The sequence below is a fragment of the Oenanthe melanoleuca genome, unplaced genomic scaffold (genome assembly GCF_029582105.1).
Source record: "Oenanthe melanoleuca isolate GR-GAL-2019-014 unplaced genomic scaffold, OMel1.0 S231, whole genome shotgun sequence".
Classification (NCBI taxonomy): domain Eukaryota; kingdom Metazoa; phylum Chordata; class Aves; order Passeriformes; family Muscicapidae; genus Oenanthe; species Oenanthe melanoleuca.
In genome coordinates, this window is record NW_026612880.1 from 3,054 (window position 1) to 19,147 (window position 16,094).

At 36.2% G+C, this 16,094-nt stretch overlaps 1 protein-coding gene across 1 annotated transcript; it reads right to left on the bottom strand.

The window, feature by feature from the left end:
• Positions 1 to 2,428: 2,428 nt before the first annotated feature.
• Positions 2,429 to 13,578, bottom strand: LOC130266792 (vinculin-like; the record flags this gene model as incomplete). The annotated part of the gene is made up of 5 exons (XM_056516043.1): positions 2,429 to 2,589; positions 2,849 to 2,971; positions 5,349 to 5,457; positions 7,287 to 7,437; positions 13,508 to 13,578. Coding segments are annotated over 5 exons (615 nt in total), but the record flags the coding sequence as incomplete, so codon positions are not given.
• Between the last annotated feature and the right edge of the window lie 2,516 nt (positions 13,579 to 16,094).

Below are 16,094 nucleotides of genomic sequence, written 5' to 3' on the forward strand. Positions count from 1 at the left end.
ATAAAATAAATTCCAATAATATCAGCAATAGCATGTACTACACAGATAAAAATTCAAGCCTGGGCACCTCCAAACACCTTACTTTATTCCAGAAAAGCATGGGGAAAATACTCACTTTGACCACCAGGCACAAAATGCCTGACCTCAGATACAACTAAATAGCTCCATCTCCCTCCCAGCAAAATAAGTCAATTGTTAGATATGTGTGCAAATACAGGATAAGGTCTGTCATAGGTGGCTATTAGCAAACAAGTTTCTGCTTCTTCATCCCACTGCATTTTTTCAATTCAAATGCTTTGTCATCACTTGATTAATGCCCAGTGCTACAGTTCCAAATCATCTGCATACCTTAATTCAAAAACAAACTACAATTAAAAGTTTCTCAGTTCAGAATAGAATGATACTTTGATTATACTAAACCACACAACATATTGATGCATTAAGCATAACAACCAATATTTTCCATTAGGAAATGCTGCTAATATACAAACTATTTTCTTAATTAAATCCTTTAATAATCTGCCTCACCAGCAATATGAACAAGAATTTCCTAATCCCAAATTGCCAACTCTTAGCAATAGACATTTTTCTTTACCACAAAAATTTCCAAATTTGCTGTGTAAAATAAAACTGAATTCACATTTCATTAAATACAGGAAAGCTTAAATCCAAAAATAAAACTGACTTGAAAAAGGATCCATACAAGACTGCAGCTTAAAGCCTAGACCTAAAGAACGTGAACTATCTGAACTGAAGGAAGGCTATGGGTAAAACTATGGAATGGACACTATGGAACAGACAAAATTCCTGACTTAATAAAGCTTTCTGGCCATGCAGAAAGCTCATTCCTGCATAACTGGACCCTTTATTTGTCACTACAGAGACTCATAAATTAACATAAAAGCATTCAGCAAGAATGTGCTGTAAAATCTTGCCCTAACTCTAATCAGATTCAGAAAGAGTCTTAATGCAGATCAGCTTACAATTACCATTCTCAGTGACAGCCAATGCTACATACAGCTAGACAGAGTTATTATGATCTTTTTTAAAAACTGTGTGTACATCCATAAGTATAAATGCCAGTGTCACAGCTGGCACACAGAGAAGTTGCACAGCACACAGACTGCACACAGCAAAAACTCCCACAGACATGCTTTTTTTGGGTTTAGTACGAGGTAGAGGTGGAGGGTGTGGAAGAAAGCTTACCTTCTAAAGGTGAGAAAAAGGTAAGAAACAGGACAACAAAAACAGAGATGCATACAGTAGTTATAATAAGGAAGTGACAGTGACAAAATATCTCAAGAGGCAAACTAAGGGTCAAGTGCCAAACAACATAGGCCAAAGTGATTTTATGTCTTGGTTACATCAATGTTAGGTTTCCTGCTAGCATTTGTTTACTAACCAGTCTGGCTTCAGGCCTCAGTAAGTTTTTATGATATTAATGCTCAATTGTTGCTCATAGCATAAGCTCTTTAAAAAATACCTTCAATAATTTACTTCCAAGTACTCAAAAGAACTTGGCAGGAATTTCAGTTATGCAGCTGCATTTATTTGTAAGCCCACAACACTTATGATTCTGTCTGCCAGACCTGCTTTACAGTCTTCTAGACACTTCAGTAGCTTCAGCATCACTTCAGAGCAGCACTTGGCTCCAGGTAAGTGGTTGCAGTCACACAGCTGAACACTGAGTTGTAAGGAACCAATCCTGACCATAAACCAGTTTCACAGGCATCAGACTTACCCAGAAAGCCTCTTCAATCTAACAGCTTTCTTTGACACAATACAAACACCTGAAATTTACTCTCACGCCCACAATAAAAATGGGGCAGGGAGAAAAGGTGCAGGTGTTCAAAGAGGAATTCCCCAAACTAACTAAAATTTCTCAATTGCAAGCCTTTTGCACAAGGAATACGACAGTAGCCTACTTTCTCTAGAAGGACCTAGAAGGCAAATCTCAATCTCACTTATGAATGCCCAGCTACGAGACCAGTTGAATGTACAGAATGGTAACTTTTACACCTAATTTCCTATGTCAGAAATGACTATGTAGGGTAGTTGTACATAGGGAAAATATCCTTCTCTGAGTGGAATACACTATTTTCCAGGACTTCCTAATGATACTGAAACTAAAGCATGAATAAAGCTGTCTTCTGTTGGACCACTGAGTTGCACTAAACCACTGAACCACCTTCAAATGCCACACTAATTGAACTTTGCTTATTGAGAGAAAACTCATTTCGAAAGATATATTAATATATTTATCTCTGAAGATATTTGAACTTGGAGGGATTATATGATGCAATTACCTAGTGTTACAAAACTGATACACACATATATATTTCAGTGATCTCAAAGTCACAAGTTTAAAAGGGTAAAACACAGTAGACAAAAACTAGGCTTCTACATACAAATGTAGATATGAAAATACCTTGCTTGCCCAGGCATCTTCATCCCATGAAGTGAGTTGCAACACACGAATTATTTCATTTATCTCAGCACTCATTTTCTCTACTGTGAAATTGCGATTTTTCAAGGCCTCTTCTATTCCCTGGCTTTTAGAATTTTTTGTGGTTACAAAAATCTTCATAGCTGTGAAAATACCAGAGATTAGAGAAAGGTATATGCAAGACAAATCAGTGGTTAAGTTGACCTTCTACTGTACTTATATGGAACATTTTCTTTTGCATGGACCATTTTATCTCAAAGAGATTGTAGTTTTAATGCAAGAAGCACAGTAACTTGCAATTGATTACAGATGGCAAGGTTATTTTTAATAAAAATAAGACATCAGAACTCCTGTTCAAAACAGTAATTCAGAATGGTATTAAAAAACAAAGCAAAAAATTACCTGAAATAAGAACTGGCAATAGCTCCTTGACTGTATTCATGGAGTTCACCAGCATAACCCTATGTTCCTGATGAGTTAATTCCTGTTGTCTCTCGTCAATCATTTTGGCCATCTTTGTCATTCCTAAAGATTAAAGTAACGGAACATTGAAACACTTGAGGTTTCTAAACAAGAATAAGGCATAATGATGATTGATGAAAACTATATTGAAGTTTACAACTTTTGTATTAGCAGCTGTTACTTTAAATACATTCCAGATACTTCAGAGAAATCACCTATTCAAAACCTGGCCACTATGTAAAGTAGAAAGGACTACTCAAAATTCTTTATTTAGAATCCTATTAATAAAATAGGAAAATACTTGAAATTACTGTTTTAGGACATGAAGTCACTTAATGAACACTGGAAGCTGATTTAAGGGAGGAGGAGGGGGAGGGTGTAATCTTTTCTGTTGGGATTTGATCCATGCCTTAAGTGAAGGAAAAAAACATCAGAATTTTGTTTGTTTGCTTGGAAGTTCTACCAGAGGTCAAGAAATGTATTTATTTACACTTCTTATTTGCTAGAAATATTTCAGTACCCTAGAAGCCTGAAAAGAATTAAGTTTATTCTAGAGCAGATCTATTTTCAATAGCTAAGACTTCGGAGGTTTACCACACAGTGCATGTAGAAACTTCAGAGACAGCCTCATAAAAACTTAAGATTATTTAAACTGATGCTGTTGTGGTCCTGCTCTTTCTCCTCCAGGGTATAAAACTGGAAGGAAGCTGTATATTCTTTGGCTGAATTACCTTTCTGCTGGTTAGCATCTTAGGCATTTCAACACTGCTTTCTTGACATCACTGAAGAGTAGTAGGATCCTCACACTGACAGCACAGAGAGGCAAGCTGTGCAGAACCACATTTCCTTTTAAATGACAAAAGCCTTAACAGGTAATCATGTTCCCCTCTCTACTTCCAGCACAAAACCTATAAGCACTACCTTGACTTTAAGTGTACCTGCTCAAATTCCTATTATTTATATAGCACTCACATGAAAGGTTAAGTTCAGATGCCCATTAATATAACCACAAGAAACAAGGACTATGGGCATTATGTTTTGTGGGCATGGGTTGCAGATGTTGAGCAGTAGCCAGCTCAGGCAAAGACAGAGCTTCTACAGCATTGCAGAGGCACAAGGCTCACTATTTATTCAGAATACCATGAGTTTAGAAAAGATAATTTGCAATAAAGGTAACAAACCTACATCTCACTCTAATAAACTAAGACACTTACCCAAGACCTCTGTCATACATATGTAACAGCAAATTATGTCTGTGAGGTTCAGTGAAAAGACCCAAATGCTTGTAACTGAGCCCAAAAGTACAAACTGAAGTTAGGAAGAATTTCAATTTTAAAGATATATAATACAATAACCACAGAGAAACCAGAAGTGTATATATCAAGTCAAAGAAAAAGTTTCAGGGAAAGAGAAGATTGTTCTTCTGTTTTATCTTTCCCTCTTTAAAATGAGACAAAAACTATTCCATTGAAGGTAATTTCTGATGAGAAAACACTATAGAGAACACTATACCTCCATATGGAACTTCAAAGTTCTTCCACATCTAGACACAAGGTCAAGTATACAAGTGTTAAATAAAAACAGGATAATCTACAAACATGCTCTGTGCCATGACAGCTCTTAGTCATTTCATTTATCAGCTAGCCACATTACACATGTATTTATAAATATAGAGTACTAACTAGATTCCTGCTGGTTTTATATAAGCATTCTTTAGTTCAGTGTAATTTTCATTTCAACATCTTACTACACCACCACCACATCTTGATTTTACAGAATGCTTTTGTTAAATACCTTAGCTATTTCATGCTGAAGCTAAAGCATTTGAAATAGCAAATGACATAGATTAATGGTAGGTTTCTCTTAGAGCAATAAAGAGATGGAGACAGCAGCTCCTCACTTACCAATCATTTCCACCACGGAAAGTGTGAGTTAGCACAGTGAAGTAACAAGTAGTGAATGAACAACAAAGAGAAAACATAGAATTTCTGTAACAGCTGGGCTTTGTATTATATTTAAGACAGCTACTTCTGCAACCTCATTAAGAAGTTAATATATGGCATGTAGCTTATCCTGTTCCAAGAAATTCCTACTGGGCCTAACTATCTCAGCCAGTGCAGACGTTTTATCAGCTTAATGGATTTTATATCTAGGAGTGCTTAGTTACACAGCTTTTTCATTTTTTATGTTTTATCCTTACTAATGCATGCTTACTTCCCTCACAGTATAGGAAAAGTACATCATCCATATGCACATATCATTTACCAACATATTCTGCATTCTTAAAAGAGACTGTGAAACAGAGTCATTCTTTCCAATAGAAACTTCCAAAGCAATTGCTTTGTGTTCAAAATATGGGTGAGGAAGGTGCTGGAGAGAAAACAAAGTAGTAGAAAAGACTATACTTAGTATATTTATGAAAGACTGGAGCAAATCAAACCTGGCCCTAAATTCTTCGTGTAAGTCACCAGATCCTCCATTGTCTCTACCACTTCTGCCACAGTCAGATATTCCAATATCCCTTTGCAGACACGGATGATTTTACGGACCTAAGAGAAGAACATCCCATTATTTCTTAGGTAAAGCTAAGTAACACTTGAATTAGAAATGCAAACCTATTATTAGAACAGTTTAGTTATAGCATTTGCTAACATGACAAATGGGCAATCATAGGTCTGAGATACTGAATAAGTTACCCAAAATGCCATTAGTCAAGTGCTGTAGTGGCAAGCCAATATTTAATCAGCTTTCCACTACTCAGAAATGCAAAATCCTACTTCCAATGTTTTCACTTTGTTTGATAAATGAAGAACAGCATTGAGAAAATAGGTTAGAAAGAACTTCATCTATGTATGCTGCCATGCTTGAAGTTTTTCATTGCAATTTCATCAATAAAATGTTTAACTTAAATCACAAAGCAAAACTACATCTTCAAGCTTTCTGAGGAAGTATCATTCTCCATACAGCTTGACATATGGATAAAGCATTACCCAGCAGTCCAGCAGGGAAGATAGATCCAACACCTTAAACTTTCCAGAAAAATCTGTGAAGGCTGTACTTCATTTACCTCTGGACTTCTGCCTCAGCTTAACCATCAGTTCACATTTGATTCCAAAACAGTTCTCAGTCAGTAAATCCTCTAACCTCTGAACCACATTACTTCTGACATCCCTACATACAATCCTTATGGAAGAACAAGTTAATTAACATTTAATTTGTATCAACCACATGCAGTGTTCAGACCCTAGAAAAAAACCAAGGCTTCCTCTGAAACTCATTTCAGTTTCTCCCAATTTTACTTAATACTGAAACATAGGACAGACACATGCCAACTTTAGTACTTGGGAAAAGTCAATCATTCCTGACTAATGGCTTTCTTTTCATAAACGAGGAGTTGTCAGGTAAGTCCCATAAAGCATTAACTTCACAAAAGTCAAGTTCCTAATCACTAGAAAGAAAGATTAAAACTTATTAACTTCCTTGAAAGTCCCATAACACTTCTGTTAAAAACCATTTCAGGGAAACAACATGCTAACAGAGCCATGAGCTGGTTAAATGAGACAGGGATACCATGTTAGACTACTCAGAACAGCGAGAAGAGCAACATAATTCCATAGTTTAATAAATTGTTGCAGAATTAGGATTGACATCAGCATTTCTAACAGCATGAGCTTTGTTTCTTCATTGCAGCATGATCTTTCTTATTCAGAAATGAGCAAGACTCCACATTCCCCAGAAAGAGTATCAAAACCATGATTCAGAACAAAAAAAAAAAAAAAAAAAAAAAAAACAAACCAAAATATGAGATTTACATTTCCTTGCAATTATGGCTTTTTTTGTACATATGAGGATGTACAAACAGCACTTCTGAGTCAGTTTTTGGCTTGTGCAGCAGCCAAAATGTAGCAACTGTTAGATTTATCAGAATACATCTTCTGCCTGACTAGCCAGACAGTCCAAATTTATATTACCTCCCATGCCCCAAGGCCAATTAAATTGCCAGACCTAATGAGCCAGACTTGCTATAAAGTGGCCTAGGGCTTTTCAAAGAAGAAATTTCAAGGATCAGTAATGGGTAAGGTGAAAAAAAGAAAAGCATCGGGAAGATAGACAGTTGATGACATCTGGCCTTTTTGAGCAACAATCACAGGCAACACCTAACATTATGTCATGCAAAAATGCTCCTAACAAAACAAAGCAACAAGCCTTAAGCTCCTTCTGACAGAAAGGAATGCAAAACATGCTTCCAATCAAGCTAAAACAGTCAAAACCTCATTAATCTATTTAATAGTTAGGTTTAGCTAATTTCATTAGAGGAACATTTTAATTAATAATACTGTTGAGCAGGCACTTATGTCAGTCATGCTGGCATTCCTACCTCTGCTTCATCAAATGTCAGGAGCAAGTCTGACGTTCCAGAAAGGATTCCTCTTGATCCATCAATGAGATAGTCACGAGCTGGTACTGAGTAAGGATCTGCTTGCAGCATCTGGGCTGCCCGAACCAGCTTGGTGCAGGCGTTCTCCACTCTGTGGAAAGCCAGCAGACAACATTTGCTGATCAGCTTCTGTCTGTATGACAACAGGCTGGAGAAAATGCTGGATTCATTTTAACTTTACCATTTGTAGTATCGCAAGCAAGCTGATCATTCATTAAAAGGCAAGAGTATTTCTTGTATTTTTTCTAACAGAAAGTCACCAGCAACCATACAACCCAGTTTTTCAGAAGTCACAGTCTTCCCATGTAGGGAATGTTTGAAGTACCCCTTACAGAGCACACGGTACAGTGTCATTAAGGAGAGCTCCCAACCCAGCAAAATACCTTACATTCTTCATGGCAAGGACATGGAACAAAACAATCATTCTTTTATGTTCACAATAAAAGTAACTTAACTTTTATCAGCCTTGTATAGGCATTGTTATTCAAGCAGCAATCACTATTAATAAATATTACATGACAGCTACACATCAGGACAAAATAACATAGTTTTATGAAAGACACTGTGCTCTGCTCATTAAAGCTGTAGTCTAGGTCTTAAAAATGTTAACACTCGTAGAAAGAGAATTTTAAATAACAACAAAATGTACTGGTAAAGTACAATGTTCAAATGCAGCTGGCAGTTCCAGACATAAAAGTAAAAAGATATTTTTTGCAAGATATTACAGTATGTAACTACAGTAACAAAAGCTATTTACAATAATAAAATGATGAGCTCTGAAATTAGATTCCGTCAAACCATTTAACACAATTTTAAAATATCAAAAATTGGAAGACTGAAAATGTTTTGATTTTATTCTCTTGTAATTACATGGTGACATCTTTGGAAAATAAGTTCATGGTAACCATGCTACTCATGACTGTAGTTATTGACTACACTGACTGCACTTTCCTCCACTGTCTCCCATTCCATTTAAGTGTAGTGTAATACCTAATGGTCTGCGCATGTGAATACCATGTGCTCATTCAATAACATGAGGTTCCAACAAATATAAAACACTTATTACAGCAATGCTACCTCTCATGACCACTTTTGCATGCTTGTCACAGAGCCCATTTTCTACTGACCAGTTGGGCATGCTTTTTTCTCATACTTTTATTAAAGTAATTTTGTATAGTTAATCCATTTCCCCCCCATGTTCTTTGCTAACATAAATATTAGAACTTAATGATTACATCTAAATTTAACTAGTAGAAATAAGACACCCATTACAGGAAAAAACACTTTTGTCCAGAAACTAAAATTTTCAGCTAATAGCTCTCTAGAGTAGATCAAGTTGGACCAGCTGCTTTATCATAACCTGCTCTTTTTGGGAGACATCTGCTCAGCATATCAGATGGCAAGGACTTCTAACCAAGCAAGAAAATGCAGAAAGACTTCAAGGCAGAAAGTGGAAATGGTCTGCTCATTACTATGCAATGCACTTAGTTGTGTTATCAAAGTCAACTGACTTCACTGAATTAGATTTCTGTGCTTGCTTCTCACATTTATTCTTTTCAACTCTGCCAATAAAGGGATTAAACAAATCACCTATTCAGCAGATCAGAGCTATAGGCACAGAAATACTTAATTTCCTACAGTTTAATTTCATGGTTATCTGCTTAATACTAATAATTATCTCAAGACTGGCTTTTTCATTTAATAAGAAAAGAATTAACATAACTGTGTTTTATACTAGAAGTCACAATAATTAATGAAAATAGTGTTTCTAAATATTCAAAGGTTTCTTTTACAGTTTTGGGGTTGAACTCTTAAAGGCAAACATGAATTTCAATAGTACAATGCCTATTTTGTATAAACTTCCCAAGGCACTTAAAATAGTTCAGGAGTGTAAGCTGTGTACAAGAAAAGCACAGTGGTATTAGAAAATCAGACACATTTCATCTGCTGCAAAGCACACATGCTAGGAAGCAAAAGATTAGGAAGAAAAGGTATTAATTTACTTCCATTAAAAAAACCCAATCAACCAAAACAACACAAACAACCAAAGCCCTTAAAAATGCAGTGAACCACTTGTTCTATCACAAGAATCAAATATGTTCAGAAGTTCATTGCTATGGTGAAGTGTCTAATCTCTGTTATATTGCAACATAAAAAAAACAACAAAATATCTTTTTTTAAAGTATATTTATTTTTGAGGCAGGATTACAATAAAGCTATCTTAACACCAGCCAAATTCTTTGTGTGGAAGTTACTGGTCACGATATTTCTAACCATACAACTTTGGGTAGTCAATCAACTTCTTTGCTGTCATATGTATTCCTTACAAAACACAAGGGAAAAAGAGTAGCTTATGCTAAACTATTATTTTAATTTTTAGGTTTTAGGATTGCTTTTCCCAGAATTCATTTTCCAGTTTAACCAGTACAGTTGCAACTACTTGCAGTTCTAGAAATACAAAGTAAAAAGTTAATATTTTACATTAATAATAATCTGTTAATACAGGTACCAGCAATGCAGCTACAGCTTGGCTACCAAAATAATGTTAACATAGAATAGCATTATTGCTTGATTTGTTAAATAACCTTGTGCATGCAAATAAAACAAATTTTTATTCTCAGTGTAAACAAATAGTGTAACTCTATTCTTTACCTAGAGACTGCAGTTCTTCACTTCTTTACAAGAGAAGCTTAACAAGTAACAGGAAGACACTGCAAAACATCTGAAGCTAATTATATGCATTACTTAAACTCCCTGGCGATTAAGATAATTAAGATAAAGAACTCAGCATTTTTTTAACTCTAAGTCAACACTTCCAATGTGGTTTATGTCAGTAGCAAGTGAAAGGATGCATGATAGCTTTTTAGCAGCAAGCAAGTTATTTTGCTGCACAATCACACTCCTACTGAAAACTTTACAGATTACCATAATATATATTTATTATGAATCCTCGATACCAGTATCAAGTCTTTCAAAAGAATAAACAGATCTCTGCATCCTCCAAGACTTTCTGAATGGAGGAAATATGAACAGGGAATGCAGTGCTAGTACATGTGTACTGCTTCTCACCCATCATTCCATGCACCAGTACAAATTCTGCCAGAGCAATCCCTCAAAAAGGAAAGCCAATTCCTGAACTAATGCTTTAGAAATAAAAACTCCTTCTCAGAAAAACAAAACGATAAAAAGACCCCTCATCTGTTTCAATTCCTGCATCGAAATTCGGTCCTTTACAGCAGTAAAGGATAAGGCTCCCTTTGTAGCTCACCTGTGACTATCATTTGTCCCCGCAATCAAGATATCCACAACAATATACTTCTTGACAACAAACTGTTAACATGTACTAATTCATTTTGGTATAAACTGCAGATTAACAAAAACCCAGAAATGAAACACATTCTCATTCATAAAGACCATTGAATGATCCTTACCCATGTTACTGCATCTAGGATATCAAGTACTCTGTCAAGTGGGTATCATTACTCCAACAGAGAGCTTTAGTTCCCATTTTGCATTATATCATAGCTTATGCAGTCATGAATTGCTGCAGAAAAAGTTCTTGCACCCAGCATAAAGTGGTACCACTCAGCAGTGCTTGTGTCACATTTCCACAGCAATTTAATTACTGAAGTCTTGCACAATTTGCTACAGTTTGATCAAAGGCTGAATACAGTATAGCAATTAAAATTTCTTTTCCTTAATCCCTTACTTGTCTAGTTGAACAATAAGCAGAAAATTAACTCCACACATCCTAGAAAATGAGCATAATCAAAATTGCACATTTGCATACAATTCATCAAGAAGCAAGAAATGCTTTGATCTCATTTCATGAAATAAACACTCCCCTCAAAAAATCAAACTCCCCTACAGCCACAGATCACACACCAGGAACAGAGCATAATAAATACTGTAGTGGATTGTATCAAAGGCCCATTTAGCTCAGTATCCTGTCTCCAGTAGTAGCTGCAAATAAAAGCCTAAGGAAGGTTAAGAACAGGATAAGCAATTATCATACTTCCTCTAGGCACTCTCCCATCCTTCAACTATTTTCAGTTCTTCGGACTTCCTGCAGTTTGCCTATTTGATGGCCCACAATTGATCCCTCTAAGTACTTAGCTATTAATCTCCAAACCCACGTAAAAAGAGTTTTAACAGTACACAACTAGCTGTACAAAGTATTTCTCCCTACTGTTGGCTTAGAAACTACAAGCTTAAAGCAATTCCCCCATCAAGTTCCGCACAGGAAAAAATACAAGTTTTCACCTTCTCCATGCAAGTAATACTTCCTTAGACATTGTCAGGGCCTCAATCCCCTCTGTCACTTTTCCCAGGCTGAAGAGTTCCATCCTTCTCAGCTTTACCTTATACAAAGCTAATTCTGTGCCTCTGTTCTCCAAGCCCTTCTGTGAGCTTTTTCCAGTCCTACTACAACCTTTCAAAAATTGACTGCCAATACATGCAGTATTCAAGCTGTGGAACAAAAATATATAATGACATTTGGATCTCTCATTCTTTGATGACAAACCTAATGTTCTATTTACTTTTTGACCATTATGAACAGGTAAGTATGCTCTCACCAACAGCTCCAAGACCTTGCTCACTATTGGAAATGGTCAGTTCAATCATCTACCTGCCATTAGACCTGCTGCTCTCCCATGCGTGCATAATTTCAGATATTGCAAAGTAATTTAATCCACACTTAACATCAAGTCACTTCAATTAATAAGGTACTATAATTTCCCAGAGTCATCCATTAACCCCTCTGCCCTGCATAAGACTTGGGGTCATGACTAAGTACTTTTGCCTCACAAGTCAGCCTGGTCTCCAGAACATTTATTAACATGGTAAAAAGCACAATCCCAACCAAGAGCTCCACAGTCCTACTGATTTCCTCCTACCATTGTCAGGGTTAACCATATAATCTTTTCTTCCACTTTCAATTTTCTCTTTTTCATACAGAAAGTTTTTTAATTACCCTGCAGCTACTTCACCTTCTTAAAAGCCTCTAGATCCTGCTAAATTTAGAAATGAGTGTATACTGTATTACCAGGGCTACCCTTTCCCTTGTTTGTGATATTTCTAAGATATTACCAATAGACTTGTAAGGCAGAATTTCCCTCCACAGAAACACTGTCAATTCACCCAAAGCACACTATATATAGGTGAGGTGTCTCTGTTCTCTAATTCAGAATTTCTAATCATTTATTCCAAAAGTACACCAGACCTATACATCTCCTGTTCCTCAGAATTCCCTAGAAAGTTTCTCAGGCTGTAGCATCACTGATTGACATACTGGTGGTCTCAAGAGACAGACTACTTCACTAATAATTTAGCTATTTCATTCTTGAACTTATGTGCTAATATCACCTGGTCCTAAGTATTATTTTAATTATTCATTTTGTCAACCTACAATGCAATAAACTAAATCCTTATTCACTGCCTACCATAAGTGTACCATAAATGATGTCTTAAGACATCATTTTCCTCCTCCCTTTTATTATTTTCCCAGTTGTCTCAATGCTTTCCCTGTTTTGACTATCTGCCTGTTTGGTGTTTGGAAACAACAGTAAAATACTCAGTAGTTCTGTCTACACTAGACAATGCTAGCATAGAGGTTCCCATAGGCAATAGATTGTAGGGGAAAGTTATTTCACTAGAAATCTGTCAGGTAACAATAAGCAGCTTGGGAACTCCACAACAAGGGGTTATGTATTATTTTTAAGGCTTAAGGCAACAGAAGGAGTCAGTTGTCCTTTACACCAAGACATAGAATTAAGAATGTCTGCTGTACGGGGACTTACTGTCTACTAACTACACTGTCTGCACTAAGTCACTGCCCTTCAAATATCTTAGATTTCTGGGCAGTTATGCTATCAGCTGCCTGTACTGACAAATTCACATTTTCCTATCAGCCAAATAAATAAAAAAATATTCAGAAACCACATTGTCTCTGACACTTTAAGCAAACCTACACGAGCACCCAGCTAGTACCATTATTACTATGATTAATTTCTGTTATTATTTTTAAAGGAAAAAATGCCATATATATGTATTCATATATACAGCCTGTAACAAATCTCTACAGCCAAAAGAGGTTGTTCCTGACATTGGAACAGGTTTCCTGTATGCACAATACAAGATTTATAATAAAACTAGTTTACTTGATAAATGCTGGTGGCATATCCCTTTTCAAGATCTGGTCTTCTGTTGTCTGCACAGTCTCTTTTCCAACCTGCAGGAGAAAAAAGACATACTTAAGAATCAAAATTTCAAAGTCAAGGCCAGATAAAAGCAAATAGTGAAATAACAACAAAAATGTTTTGTACTAATGACAGCTCCTTTCACCAGGTTCTTGTTGCTGTATCTGCTTTCGAGACCACTATATACTGTGCTTAATTTAATGCTTTAAAAATCATAAGTTGTTTCCTTATGAGTCTCTCCCTAAATTAAATCTCTACTAAATTAAATGGGTTCACACCAACACACACTTCTCCCTTTCTTAGAAACAATACTGTTTTTCCTGCACTTAGTCATAAAAAGTCTCTGAAGGTTTCCCTCTGTCCTAACCTCCGCAAGTCAGAAATCAAATTCAAAGCTAAAAAAAATTACTCCCCTTTTTCTAGCAGCTTAGTTTATTAGAAAAATGTAGTTAATTACTGAGAATACACCCCACATCCACACCATCCTTTAGGCAAAAAGTAATTATGCAGGAGCCAATAAAGAAAGAGTAAGATCTGGAGTTTTCTATACACTAGCTCTTGTGTTATACAATAGAAGTCTTTATAATTGGTAGCTGACTCTCTGAACTGTGAGATCACCAACTTGACAAAATATTTCCAGCTCCTTTGTTCGCTGTATTTTCCAGCTGAATAAGCTATTCAGAAAGGCATCACAAAGCAGAAGGTCTTTAAACCAGACACCACTTTGTGTTAAGAGCTGCCAGACCTGCTCAAGCTAGACAAGATAGCCCTGAAAATCCCTGATCAGCTGGTGCTTAAAGATTCACTGGGTTTGGACAGAGGATGTAGTGTGTCAGTATGCACAGCACTTGCCAATTCTAATGCTGTACAGCTTTCCAGAACCACTGTTTCTTTGAAAATTTTTCCTGCTTGCCAAAAACTGTGTCCTGGTCTGCTCCTTTTCAGAGGAACTTCACAGAAGTACATTGGTCTGAGCATTTTATTTGCTTCAAACAGACTCAGCCTAGCCTACTTCTTTTTTTTTTTTTTTTAATCTATTAGTACTACACTCAGAATTAGTCACACAGATACTTAAAAGTCAAAGAGCAAAAAAAGATCTTGAATTTTATGGTAGGTTTCTGTCCCTTGTTTTCACAGTAGATTCACCGACAGTCATGCACTGTCCTAGTGCACAGAACTGCAGTGTTACTTTGACTCCTGAATTTCATGGCAAGGCCTCAGGAGCATGATTCTAAATGCATCTCATGACCCACCAGAGCATGCCTGCTTAAATCTCATTTTTTCCACTGCACTCAGGAAACACATTCTTTATATTTCTCACAAGTTGGCATGGATAGGTAATGATCAAGATAACACAAAAAATTGAGTCATTCCCAGTAACTCTGGATTTCACATCATAAGATAAAAGATTCTCACCAGGTAAAAATGAAGAGCAATACTTGATTTATAAGAACTATGCCTTCAAGATTTTCCTGCAGCTGTAGCAACCTGCATATAGTTCAGTATATTGAAGAAGTATAACTTTAAAGAATGCAAAAAAAAATAGAGCTTACAATGTGGGAGCACTTCAAGTTGAAGGTCATTTTAGCCATTTTTTATATTGACCAGGTGTATTAGAACATAGAAAAAGCATTTCATCACTCAATCTAGAAAGGATAAGTATCTTCCATAAAGGGATAGATCAGTAGTCAAAGAAGGATTATCAACTACTTGTAGGCAGATATATATCTACAGATGCACATACGTATACAGACATTTTTGCCATAGCCAGCAGAGTAGCTAAATAGCTGTTTCTAGTCTTCAGATGGAAGTAACATACAGGATAAGAGTCAACTCCTCCTCTGTTTGGGGGTCTCTGTAGAGATGTTTAACCTCAAAAACTGTCCTAAACTCCAATTTAATTTCTCTTCTAAGTCCATCCACATCCTCAGTACTGTATTACCACACACAAGAAGGGACACAAGATTTCAAGCAAGTTCAATGATGCCTCAATTAAAAAGGTCCACTACCTCTCTAGTAAAAAGGACTTTCAACCTTGTTTAAGCACCAACACAGAATGCACTCCTGAATCTGTTTAAATATAAAACTTTATTTTACTGTTATTTAATTTCTCTAGTTGTTGCTCTTTGCAGCTGTAGCCAAGATATAGAAACTATAGAAATGACATATTAAAAAAATGTACTCCACGTAATATTTAACAGGAAAAGTCTCAAAACATGAAGACAGAATCATGAGTAAAATATATATATCCTCTAAGTTTAGTGGGTTTGCACTTCTAGTTTTGTGGTTAAGGGCTTTATTTCCTACTTAGCTTTCACAAGATCCTGTTTCTTCAAATTGAGCTTCACATGGCCTAAGCAAGTTTTGGACACACTGCAGTGTAATACACAGTAACAACTACCCTCTCCACCATCCAATAAAGAAAATGAGGACTGTTTCTTTGCCTTCAAGATGTAGTATCTACACATTCCTTATTTCAGACAGGCAGCTTGGCCAGCTTCATGCTAAAATATAAAATAATCACCTGAGAAACACATTTCTATCTAAC